This window comes from Pinus tabuliformis, chromosome 1_2, assembly GCF_031772625.1.
Source record: "Pinus tabuliformis cultivar Carrire ecotype Pingquan chromosome 1_2, CPIR1, whole genome shotgun sequence".
Lineage (NCBI taxonomy): Eukaryota > Viridiplantae > Streptophyta > Pinopsida > Pinales > Pinaceae > Pinus > Pinus tabuliformis.
This window is the reverse complement of record NC_142298.1, coordinates 788,561,563-788,575,088: the sequence shown is the minus strand read 5'-3', so window position 1 is coordinate 788,575,088 and position 13,526 is coordinate 788,561,563. Positions and strand designations below refer to the sequence as shown.

Here is a 13,526-nt window from a genome sequence, read left to right as displayed (position 1 = left end):
GTATAAACACACAGCTTGGAAGAGAACACATGAGCAAAGTTGCATCACGAACTAGAAGGCATGTGAACCAACAATCCAAAGTGATGGTTAAACCAATAGCACATATCAGTAAGATTCATACATACATATACAGAAGGAGTCTACACATACATGCGTAAGAAAACAGATACATATGTCATTAAAGTAACCAAGATAACTGAAATACAATAACAACATATGCATGAAATGTGCTAGCTCTAATATATTAAGAAGTGAAACTTCCAAACATACAGTACAACCATGACCAACCACTAATATCGATAACGAACGTTACAGTCACTACCACTTGCTCCTACAAAGAGATATACTAGTTCTGCACTGTGTAGAAGCCAAGGCTCATTACAATACTTTCCAAGCTTTCTCTAAGATACTCCTATCGGAAGCTTGGCTACCCAAAAGCCCTTACAATGAGTTATGAGGTTCTATAAATAGAAAAGGGTGGGGTGACCCTTGACATTCCCCTTTGTGATTCTTCACCTCCCTCATGACTCTTCACCTACTACATGATAGTTACATTCAACTATTGGCACTTGGACTTCCACTTTACAAGATGTTACATACAATTTGCACATGTACCCATGTGAGACAAAATAGGCTTGAGCAAGCCATGCAAGTTATCAATAAGACTTAGACAGTTATGGGAAAATTGGGAGGGGCATTGCGTGTAGAGTGGAGGTATCCCACACCTCGAGAAGAGGGTATGTAAGCTCAAAAGTAATTAAGTCTGAGGATGTAATCTAATAGTTTAATAATTTATTGGGGAGGTTTAGTCGGGGTCTTGGTTTGGACAAAATGTAGGTCTCAACCCTGCTCCACCCATGATTGGCACTAATGAAATCATTAACATATACCACATGAGAAAATTGGGAGGGGCATTGCGTGTAGAGTGGAGGTATCCCACACCTCGAGAAGAGGGTATGTAAGCTCAAAAGTAATTAAGTCTGAGGATGTAGTCTAATAGTTTAATAATTTATTGGGGAGGTTTAGTTGGGGTCTTGGTTTGGACAAAATGTAGGTCTCAACCCTGCTCCACCCATGATTGGCACTAATGAAATCATTAATATATACCACATGAGAAAATTGGGAGGGGCACTGCATGTAGAGTGGAGCTATCCCACACCTCAAGAAAAGGGTATGTAAGCTCATAAGTAATTAAGTCTGAGGATGTGGTTTAATAGTTTAATAATTTAGTGGAGAGGTTTAGTCGGGGTCTTGGTTTGGACTCTCAACCGTGCTCCACCATGATTGGCATAATTTTTTCGTTTGAAAAATAGTAATTAATTTTTATATTTAATTTTAATTTTAATAATATGAAATATATAAAGACTTAACTATTTTGATGTTTGTTATGATATTTATACGTTAGTTTGACAATGTGCTATAGGTGGTCTAATTTTACAGTTGATTCTAAATTGACAAAGTAGTTAAATTTAGCTGTGGTTCGAGTCGATTTCCCATTCAACCGGTCGTTTTCCTTCCTCGTCTTCCTCAATGTCAGAAACAGGGGACTGCATCTTCTCACCAAAAAGAAGACGCTCCTCTTCCCACAAAATTTTCAAACGCTGCGGTAGCTCTGGCAGTCCTTTCAATAAATGCTTAACAAGATACTGAGCCGAACGAGCATTTTTCGTGATGAAGGGATGTCTCAACAATTCCTCAGCAGATGGCCTCTTCGCTGGATCGTATTGCAAGCACGACGAAACCATCTCCCGGAGCGACTTCGAGAATTTTGCACCAGTAAGCTTTGGAACGATGCCTTTCGCCAGGTTTGTAATGACTCGCAGCGGCTGACTCCCAGAGTAGGGCGGCCGGCCCTGAGCGAGCTCAATGGCGGCAATGCCTAACGACCAAATGTCAGCTTTACAGTCATATCCTCTCAGTCCCGCCTTCCCACATAATATGACTTCCGGCGCCATCCAGAAGACGGTGCCCGTCAGCGTGTGTCTCAGCATCTTGTCCCTGTCACCGGACTCGTATATACACGCCGATACGCCGTAGTCCGCCAGCTTGATCGACCCGTCGCTGTCAATCAAGATATTCCCCGACTTGACGTCACGGTGAATATGACCCGCCTTGTGCAGATAATCCAACGCCTGAAGAGTCTCTTTCAGAATTGTTGCCACAACTGCCTCCTGTAAGCCCTCGCGCGCCGAGCTCCCGAGAATGCTTGACAGAGAGCCTTCTGCCACGTAGGGCATCACTTCCCATAAGAACCGATCTGCGACGAAAGAACAGTGAGCACCCAACACGTTGGGATGTCGGAGGAGCATCAGTGTTCGGCATTCCTCCTTGAGTTTATCGATATTTAGTTTCGGGGTTTCGAGATCGATTCTCTTGATGGCCACCACTTCATTGAATTCCAAGCAAATGGCTTTGTATACAGTCCCAGTGCCACCTTTACCTATTTGCTCAAGAATTTGGTATCTCTCTTCCTGAGCAGGATAAGTTCTGTGTGACTCACAGTCTTCCGAATGCGCCACTCTTCTACTTTGAAATGATCCTTTCATAGCTTTCTGTAAACTAAAACTATGGCTGTCGGGAGTAATGGCGGTCGCATTGCAGTTACCCATGAATTCAAATCGGTGCCACAGGGTACAACTGTTAAAAAACTCAAACTGTATCCAACGCCCACTAATGAATTGAAACTGAGAGCGTTTGAATGAAACATAGTATTATATGGATACTTGCATGTATGCTTCTCTATACCTTTATTAGATGCAACGTTTCGAATGGGAAGGTACCTCATTGTGAATTGTGAATTTGAAATTACTTCCTTCGTCTGTTCGTTTGTCGTTCATTAGGGTTTTATATATTAATTTAATATATTTAATAATTAAATTAAAATATGAGATTTTAATTTAATGATCAATAATTATCAGATAAATGGGAAGATTTAATTTTTATAAAATATTTTTAAAAATATTTTTATTAGTATGTACACAAATTAAATATTGAAATTAATTTTTAAAATATTTATGTAGTTTTTGCTTTCTTAATTAAACTGATTAATTAAGTAAAATGTCATATGAACAAGTGTTATATGAAATGATTTATGGTTTTATGGCTTTTTTGGCATGTGGTATTGATAATTCATGATATTGGCTTTTCTTATTGCTACAAAATCTATTTGCACTTTAAAAATCTCTATTAATTTTCAAATGTAAATGTGTTTAACTTATATGTTAATTCTCTAATAATTAATAATAATTAGATATTATTTGAGTTTAGTTCTTTAAGCTAGGATGCAAAGCCATAGTTAGGGTTTCTGTAGCTCTCTGATCGATAGGGAATTCTAGTGATTCAAAGAAGAAATCTATTATTATTATTATTATTATTATCCATTTTTAAGGTCACGACACACCAACTTTGTGTATGAGACCACCTTGTTTGTGGGACAAGGGACCCACCTCTGCGCAGCAATTTGACTGCTAAGTCTATGAAGGCATACATACTCTACCCCCCTCTGGTTTTGAACCTATGACCTCTTAGGAGGAAACACATCCTCTTAACCATTAACCCCACTCAAGTTGTATAATTCAATTGGATGAATGACAATTCAAGTCTCAATTTCATGTAGTGTCATGCTAAAATCTGGATCTGTTCTTTTGGTTGTCCAAGAAGCTTTAGCCCTTAATCTTCCTTTGAAAAAGATGCAAAATATTTAGCCCTTAATGTTCCTTTGAAAAAAGATGCCTAGAGCGCTAGAATTTATTTTTTCAAAACAAGGTTTGGTCCACAAATTCTTTTTTTTCAAAAGAGGGTTTGGTCTATAAATTTAATAGGTATTGGCCACGATTGATGATCTCCACAAATGGATACATGATATGCGGAAACTCCTCTTAATTGATGATCTAAATATTTATCCTTTGGCTCAGGGTTTTTTTGTTATGGTTTTTGACAATATTGAGGATAAGTAGAATATTCATGAATATGGACCCTGATTTTGGTAAAAACACCATGGATAAAACACACTTTGTTGTGTCATACATCAACAAATAACATGACAATCATGTTGCACCTAGGGGTGTAAACCAATTGACCATAAAATTTACTATTAAGTTACTCCTTGTAACATTGTTAGTTCAAACCTTGCCTAGTGTGTGTGTCATGCTTGGGGGAAATGTAATACACTTAGAGGTTATAATGGTAGTAATCAAAATTAACCACATGTCATGCAAATATGATATAAATATAATGATTGACTTCTCTACATAAAAAAAATGAAAACATGAAAATTATTCCATTGACATAAATATCCATTTAAAGCTAAAAAAACCTCATGAAGAGTAAAATGCCTCACATTAATTAACACAATGAAAATTATGATGCAGCTTAGCAATTGTACTAGCTATAGTTATGGTGCAGCTTAGCATTGTAGTTATTGGAGAACTAATGTTTGTAAAGAATAAAAAAAAAAAGTGATGGGTTGCAATAATTCCACTATATAATTACAACATATCTCACTACCCTTTATTTATTTCCACTAAAAACCAAAGGGATCAAATCCGCATTGTCCACTTCTCAAACCATGAACTTGCTTGTGAGGTTCATTAGGAAAGAGGTGCACATCTATGACTTCATCCATCAAGTCATCACTATTAATATCATAGATATCACCTCCCCGTGAATAAACCAGTAATAAAAATATCATTTTTGTCTTCCAATCAAATTCATTTTCACATAAAGTCATGGAAGCGTATGGAATTTTTTCTTCAAACAAAGGTATCATTACAGGATCCCTACTCTTCAAAACATCAAGAAACTCACCATCAAATTCAAAAATATGAAAAGGGATATATTCAATGATCACTAGAAATTATGATGGCCATTAGAATGTCCTTATGACAATGTCTCTCAACGTCACAAGCTTTGTATTATAAAGAAAAAAAGGCATATCAACAAGCTTTGTATCATAAAGAAGAAAGGCTTATCAACATTAATATCTTCTATATGATTTGTAGTAATAATATTTTCAAGGTATTCAACACCATAGTTCTCATCCAAATTTGTAATATCATGCATGGATGAATCTTCTAATGTGTGCAAGGGATGGCCACCTATCAAGTAATCCTCTTAATGCTCATTTCCATTGATCCATAACATACTTCTTCCATGAAAACAAAATAAAGTTTTTAACTTTGCATATTTATCCTTGATTTGATCCCATAATAAAATTAGGAGATAATTATGTTGTAACATCCCAATTTATTTCTTTGGGATAAAGTTTAATTAAATTTACTTTAAAATATGTATGGAAATTTTTATTTTCTAATATATCGATTACCATGAGTTAGATATACCATATCATTGTAAATATTTTACTTTTGCAATTAATAAAATGGCGATAACTAAGACTAGCATACCATGAATGCATATAAGGATATGATGTCACAAGTTACGAAAGGTAAGGAGGTCTAAGGGATTTATTTATTATTCCTATATATTGGCCATTTTTTCGAGCATTAGGAAAGGAGAACATATCAGTAGCCTGGGCTACGAATTTCAATCTATAAGAACATTCATTAATTAAAAAGTGACTAAAGAAAAAAAAAAGTCACTTTAATAAAAGAAGAAAAGACCCATGGTATTCAGATGACCCATGGTATTATGATAGCCTGTTACTATTAAAGGAGATAAGGCTCACTCCTTAGGCATGCTTATGGTATTATTGTTTTGTTGAGTTGAGTTGAGCTCTTGGAACTTGTTTGGGTGAGAGAACACATTATGTAGAGGGTTAGTTTCGGTGGTTAGTGGTTCATCCTAGATGATCTAGTAAGGAGGGGTTTTGGTATTGAGAGATATATCATATCCACTCAAATAAGAGGGATCAAATCAGATCATTCATTAGGCTTAACATGGAGAGTGTGAGGAGAGGTAAATCAGATCCCTCACAAGAGCATAACATTTGAGGATCTATTGTTAACTATTCAAATATCGTGTTGGTATTTTAACATATTCAAAATCCATATTTGCCATTTAATATCATATTCTAGTTGATAAAAGAAGGTTTATTTTTTGATAAATATTATCTGTGTTTTTCTTGCTAAGTTGGTTTTTCTTTATGTGCATGTAAATTTCGTCATCTTATATTTGGAATAAAGCATTACAAGTGATAGTGCCATGTGCCACTAGCCTGCACGTTGGGAAACCAACCCAGTAGCATAGGTTGAGTAGCTTGAGATTACAAATGCTTCTCTTAATGAGCTCAACATATAAAAAGAAAGCATAGCCAAAATTAGAAAGGAGCTCCAAATGATTATATATACTAAGGTTCTATTCTAAAGAGTTATGCAAAATGAAAAGGAGAATTTGAGAATTTGCAAGTTTATTGGCTCAAGGACGATAAATGAAACAGGCCTTAGAAGGCCTCACAAATGCCATAAATAACTTAGTAGGAGGGAAGCAACAGTTCAACAATACTTCAATGGGTTCTTTGAGTAGTGACACTCTTACGAAGCATATAACAAGATAAATTAGCAAACCCTTCTCCAAAGGAGTCCATATTACTCTTCAACAAATGCATTCGAGGGATCTACATAAAGAAAAGGACAACAAATTTTCTCTTTGTACTTGGATCAGATTTAAAGTTTATGAAGATATGGGATGTTCTCTCTCAATTGGAGGAGTTGGACACATGCTTGTCCAAAGTAGCCCAATATGATTGTAGGATATTAGGTTGGATAATGAACCCATTAATGCTTTCTTGATCTAGCACATGTTTATGGAGCACCCTTGTAAAGAGGAAATACTTACAATTGCTTCTTTCCTCTATGAAATCATAGAGATAACTACTCTTGTTCCCCCATACAACAATGACATTCTAAGAAGGGTGTTACAGTTGATTGTTGAGAACTTCCAAGGATTACAAGATATCGAGGACCTTACCTCTGTTAAGAAAATCAAAATCTTGGATATGGTGGCCAGAACTAGAATATGTGTCGTTATGTTCAATATAGACTGTAGTAATTTGTTTTTTCATATATTCCATTGTTTCTTCACCAACATGATAGAATATCATCTAGACATTATAAAAACCGATATGAAATATATTTTGTCTTTGATTTTAGGTGATGATGATGAAATTTGTAAGCAACTACAATCAGAGTTGGTCATATGGTGGAAAGAGTAGGTTGTTTCACCTACTACTCATGAACTCTTAGAAAAATTGATTGAGCTTAACCATAAATTGTTCAAAAGGTAGTTGAATCAAAGAGAGATAAATTCAATGGGGTTGCAGGTCACATGTTATGCCAACTCTTGAAGAATGTAATTAGTATCGGTCTTCATAATTGTACTTGTCAAAAGTAATTTTAATATTAAAGAAAATGACTCATTAAAGCATGGGTTTCATGTTTGGGTCAATGTTTTATAGGTCAAAGCCTCCATTGAAGGCTTATAGGTTTTGCCTTGAGTCATTAGAGTCATTTTCATTTTTATTAGACCCTTCTTGGGCTTTTGTATCATGTAAAAATAATTATTTTTTAGTCAAAAAGGTTGTTTGTCACCTCCACACCATGTCAACCATGTCCCCATGAAGTTGGCCTACATTAGGGAAATTCAACCTAGTAGAAAGGCTATATATAGAGAGGCAGTTTGACCTATTTGGAGTACTCACTCAAAAAGTTTGATCTACAAGGAAGAGAAGAAGAAAAGGAGAGAAAAGTAGCTAGAGAAGGATGAAATAAGTTGTGAAGACCTAAATTGAGTTCTTGGGCTATCTATCTCTCACACGTGTGAAGTTTTTGGATAAATTCTAGGGCCGAAATTCTGAATCTACTACAAGTCTGAATTTTTGAAGTTGGGGGCCAAAAATCTATTGATGGGGGCCAAAACTATGGAATGTAGTTGCTACTAGGAAACTATCACTTGGAGACTTTGACAAGGATCATCTATTGAAAGTAAGGGATAACTTGGTGATTGGAGGAGGTCTTTGGCTAGGTCTAAAGGGTCTTGGATTGTCTCATCTTGATTTGAATCTACTAGTGGAAGATTTGGACCAATTTTTCCCCTTGAAGGGGTTTTCCCTAGCTGAGTGCCTACATTTTGTGTCTCTTGTTCTTGTGGTATTCATATAAATATAATTTGGTAATTTCATGATGAAATGTAAATGAATAAAGAAGTAAAAGAAGCCAACATAATTCACATGCAATTATCAAGAAAGAGGAATAAAACCCTAATATAAGCATTGATTTCTCAACATGGTATCATACGTAGGGTGGAACAAGGTTGAAGATCACTTTGTTGGATATCATTTGAAGAAGGGAAAGTGGCCTTGGAAGAAAATGTTACTCCTTCTATGGAAATTTATTTGGAGATGGGTCTCAATATCATAAAATTTGCAAGAAGCTGGATTGGAAGGATCATCTACAATCTATCTAGGAGAGTCAAGAGTGAAGGATTCTTGGTTGCATTTACAGGTACATTTGATGATGACAACACATGGATAATTGACAGTGGAGCCTCAAGACATAAGACAAGAGAAAGTGAAAAATTTCATACTCTATCAAGGGAGCCATCATCACATGCAATGGAGATAGGAGACAACAAAAATTATGCAGTCAAGGGCCTTGGATCTACATCATTGAAGCTAGAAAGTGGAGAAAATCTACACCTCAACAACATCCTTTATGTCCCAGCTTTCAAAAAATAATTCACTTTCCATTTCTTGTTTAGAAGATAAATGAGATAGGTTTTTTTTTAAGATAGTAAAGTTTTGGTTTTGGGAATGGATTCAAGTGTTGAAAAGGAAAATGTTATTAGAGTTTGTGAAGGAATACTATATAGATTTATAACACCATCTCCTCAATCCCTAGTTCATATGGAAATCAACCCTATCGAACTTTGGCATAGAAGATATGGGCATATTCATTATAAGATAATACCCTCTCTTAGTAAAATTGTAAAAGGCATCCCCAACATCAAGGAAGATCATTAAAAGGTATTTAAGGGATGTGCTTTGGGAAAGAATACTAGGAAATCTTTTACAAGCAATGATACAAGGTCTAAGGAGATAATAGACCACATTCATTCTGATGTGTGTGGGCCAATGTATAATAAATCCCTTGGAGGCCATATTTACCATGTGACCTTCATTGATGATTACTCTAGAAAGGCATGACTCTATCTTCTCAAGACAAAGGATGAAGTATTTGAAAATTTCAAGGAATTTAGATCCAAAGTTGAGACCTTAACCGAAAGAAATATAAAGCCTTTGAGATCTGAAAATGGAGGCGAATACACTTCAAAAGAGTTGATTACATATTGTACAGAAGCAGGTATTAAGAGGGAGGTCATTGTTCCCTACAACCCCAAGCAGAATGGAGTTACAAAAAGGAAGAATAGAACTGTTGAAGAATGCATAAGGACCATGATATTTGATCAAGATCTACCAAAATTTCTATGGAGAGAGGAAGCCATGATAGTAGTATATATAAAAATTATAAGTCCTCATAGAATCCTTGATAATATGACACTTGAAAAAGCATTCATAGGGAAGAATCCATGTGTAGACCATCTCTGAATCTTTGGTTGTCCTGCATACGTCCATGTTCCAAAAGACAAACGAAAGAAGTTGGAATATACAAGCATAAAATGGATCTTCGTTAGCTATAGCATTTCATCAAATGCTTATAGAATCTACATCAAGAAAGGAAGACAAATCTCAGTTAGAAGGGATGTTATATTTGATGAAAACCATGCCTAGAAAAGATCGAAGGATATACCAATCAAATCCGATGAAGAAGATGTATCATTATTTGAATAATAAGAGCATCAATATAAGACAAATTCAAACCAATAAGAAGTAATAGGTTTTAACCTCATACAGAAATTACTTGCAGATGAATTCGAACAACAGAAAATAAAAATGTGAGGGCATAACACTTAAAACACATATACACAGAGATTTTCCCCTGGATCCCAAAACCAGGACTACCAGCTTGATTTTTCATTATGTTCCTTTCAATGTTACAATACATATTAATACATGCCGAAGCATCCAATACCATGGAATGAAAACCATCACATCCAAAACCATGCACAAAACCATAGGTAGGTTCGCTCAACCTAATATAGGGTCCAAAAAAAAAATCTCCCAGGGGCGCTACCCCGAACCTTGTAGAGGGGGGCTAACCAAGCCCTCAAACCCCCTGTGACCCCCTCAATGTGCAGTTGGCTGTTATGAAACCAGCTCAAGAAAAGATAGAAAAGATAGATCAACGCCTTAGAATTCAGCCTCTTTGAGGGGGCAACCTCCTTTACATTACATAAATGAACAATTCTTGGATGATTCAAATGAAAAAACCTCCTTTCTATATATAGGAGTCTAAGGAGTCACAATATAATCCAACCGACCTAACAATAATAATATAAAGCCACAAAAATAACAATAGAGGGATTCTATGGGGCACAGTAATAACAATATGGGGGCGATAGGGGTACAACAGTATTAATAAGGGGTATAACTACAATAGTAATGGGGTAATCACTAGTATTATAGGGACCCAACATGCCCCTCTCCTTCAAAAAAGTGTTGTCCTCAACGCTTGAGTAGTTCTGGATACTTCTGCGTAAAATTCTCATCCTCACATGTGGAATCTTCAGCGGATAAGTTCTTCCACTTGATAAGATACTCTGAAATTGATCGATTTTGTAGCTGTCGAGTTCTTGTTTCTGTGACTGCTTCTGGTTCCAATATAATTTTTCCTTCCTCATCAAGTTCTGGCAATATTGTTTGAACTGGGAGCTTGTCGCCTATAACCTTCTTTAAACATGAAACATGGAAAACTGGGTGCAATCGAGAAGCTGCAGGAAGCTCCAATTTGTATGCCATAGTACCAATATTTTGCAACACCTTGTACGGACCATAATACTTTGGTGATAATTTACTATCCTTCTTAGCTTGCTTGAGGGACATTTGCTTATATGGTTGTAGCCGTAGGAATACCCAATCACCTACATCAAAACTTCTTTCACTGCGATGTTGATCTGCCTGTTGTTTCATTCTATTCTGTGCCAACATGAGGTTATCCTTTAAGAGTTGGAGGACTTGTTGATGTTCGATGTGATGTTCCACTGCCTGAACCTTAGAATTTTCTCTTAAATATGATGTGATGGATGGTGGTTGATACCCATAAAGTGCCATAAATGGGGTCATTTTTGTTGCTGTATGGAAGGAAGTGTTATACCACCATTCAGCCAGAGGCAACCATTTGACCCATTGTGTTTGTTTATCAGATACAAAGCAACGAAGATATCCTTCCAAACATTTGTTTACTATCTTAGTTTGCCCATCAGATTGAGGATGATAAGATGAGCTATGAGCTAACTGAGTACCAAGACAAGAAAATAATTCTGTCCAAAAATTTCCCATGAAAATGGGATCTCTGTCGCTTACAATAATCTTTGGGTTTCCATGTAGCTTTTGAATTGTTTCCATAAATGTAGTAGAAAATGTACTAGATTTAAATGGATGTGATAATGCACAAAAGTGTGCATACTTGGTAAGTCTGTCAACTACCACCATGATGACACTCTTTCCCTCAGACTTGGGTAAACCTGTGATAAAATCCATTGAAACCTCCTCCCAACGTTGGCTTGGAATGGATAAAGGTTGTAATAGACCCAGTGTCTTAATTGTTTCAACTTTATTTTGTTGCAAACCAAACATTCCGCCACAAACTTTTGAATATCTAATTTAAGGCCATCCCAAAAAAATTCCTTCTTAACCCTGTGGTAAGTTTTTAAAAATCCTGAGTGCCCTCCTAAGGGAGAAGTGTGCAATTCCATAAGAATATTTTGTTTTAGCTGGGAATTCTTATAGAGGTATAAGTGATCTTTGTACCATAACGAATCATTTTGCCAGCTAAATGTATCAGACGTACTAGAATCTTGTTGTAACTTTCGAATAAGTGCCCACACTTCTTCGTCATTCTTCCATTCCTCCCTTGCTTCGTTTATCCAATCTGGCTGGATAATAAAAATGGTTCACAACAATGCTTCCACATCCTCATCCTTTCTTGAGAGTGCATCTGCCACCACATTTTGCTTCCTTTTTTTTTAGATGATTTCAAAGTCATAACCCAACATCTTTGTGACCCACTTTTGTTGCTCTTCAGAGGATAATCTTTGTTCAAAAAGTATTTAAGGCTATCAGGATCCGCTTTTACCTTGAAGTGTCTTCCCATTAGGTAGGGTCGCCATTTCTTAAGTGCATGGAGTATTGCCAACATTTCCTTCTCATAAATAGCTTTGTTAAAAACTTTCCCTTGATTGGATGACTTTAAAAAGCAATGGGTCTTTCATCTTGCATTAGAACAGCACCAATTCCATTTCCTAAAGCATCACATTCCACAATAAAGGTTTTTGTGAAGTCCGGTGTAGCTAAGACCGATGCTTGGCACATTGCCTCTTTAAGATGTTCAAAGGCCTTTGTTGCTTCCGGAGTCCATGAAAATGCATATTTCTTCAATAATGTTGTTAGAGGTGATGTTATTCTCCCATAATTCTTAACAAACTTGCGATAATTCCCTGTCAACCCGAGAAATCCTCGCAGATGCTTTATGGATGTGGGGATTTTCCATTCCTTAATGGATTTAATTTTGCTAGGGTCTACCTTAACTCCTTCATGAGATACAATATGACCCAGATATTCCACCTCCTGGACTCCAAAGAAACATTTGGATCTTTTTGCATATAATTGTTTCTCCTCCAATAGTTGTAGCACCCTGTCAACATGTTCAACATGATCCTTCCAAGACTTGTTGTAGATTAGTATATCATCAAAAAATACTAACACAAATTTTCTAAGGAATGGTTTGAAAATTGAATTCATCAAACCTTGAAATGTTGAAGGTGCATTGGTAAGGCCAAAAGGCATGACCAAAAATTCATAATGACCCTCATGAGTTCTAAACGTTGTTTTCGGAATGTCTTCAGTCTTCATTCTGATTTGATGATATCCTGAACGAAGATCCAACTTGGTGAAGTAAATTGATCCATGCAATTCATCCAGTAATTCATCAATGACAGGAATGGGGAACTTATCTTTAATAGTGAGCTTGTTGAGCTCCCTATAATCCAGACACATGCACCATGATCCATCCTTCTTGTGCACCAATACTACTGGAGCAGAGAAAGAACTTTGACTCGGTTGAATTATACCAGCCTCTAGCATTTCTGCAACCATATGTTCAATTTCACTCTTTTGGACATAGGGATATCTGTACGACCTGATGTTTGGAGAAACACTTCCTGGAATCAGATGAATAGCATGATCATGATCACACATAGGTGGGAGACCTTTGGGAGTCTCAAATACCTTGGAATGATTGTCCAGGACTTTTTGGAGATCTGGAGAAATAAATGATTCCGATGTGGAAACATCTAGCGAACATAATTGTGCAATTACACCTCTTTGCTCCATTTTTAGAAGCTTTGTCATACCATTAGAGCTGATTATCTTTCCTGGTTTCCCTGCAATACCCCTT

General features: G+C 36.4%; 1 protein-coding gene across 1 annotated transcript; it reads right to left on the bottom strand.

Moving 5' to 3' along the window:
* Positions 1-1,469: 1,469 nt before the first annotated feature.
* LOC149208253 (serine/threonine-protein kinase BLUS1-like) lies at positions 1,470-2,609 on the bottom strand. The gene has a single exon (XM_089398280.1). It carries the CDS (start codon positions 2,607-2,609, stop codon positions 1,470-1,472), a length of 1,140 nt encoding a protein of 379 aa, XP_089254406.1.
* Between the last annotated feature and the right edge of the window lie 10,917 nt (positions 2,610-13,526).

What these genes read in the sequence shown, in the direction of transcription:
- LOC149208253 (XM_089398280.1), bottom strand. Translation starts at nt 2,609, where the DNA reads ATGGGTAACTGCAATGCGACCGCCATTACTCCCGACAGCCATAGTTTT.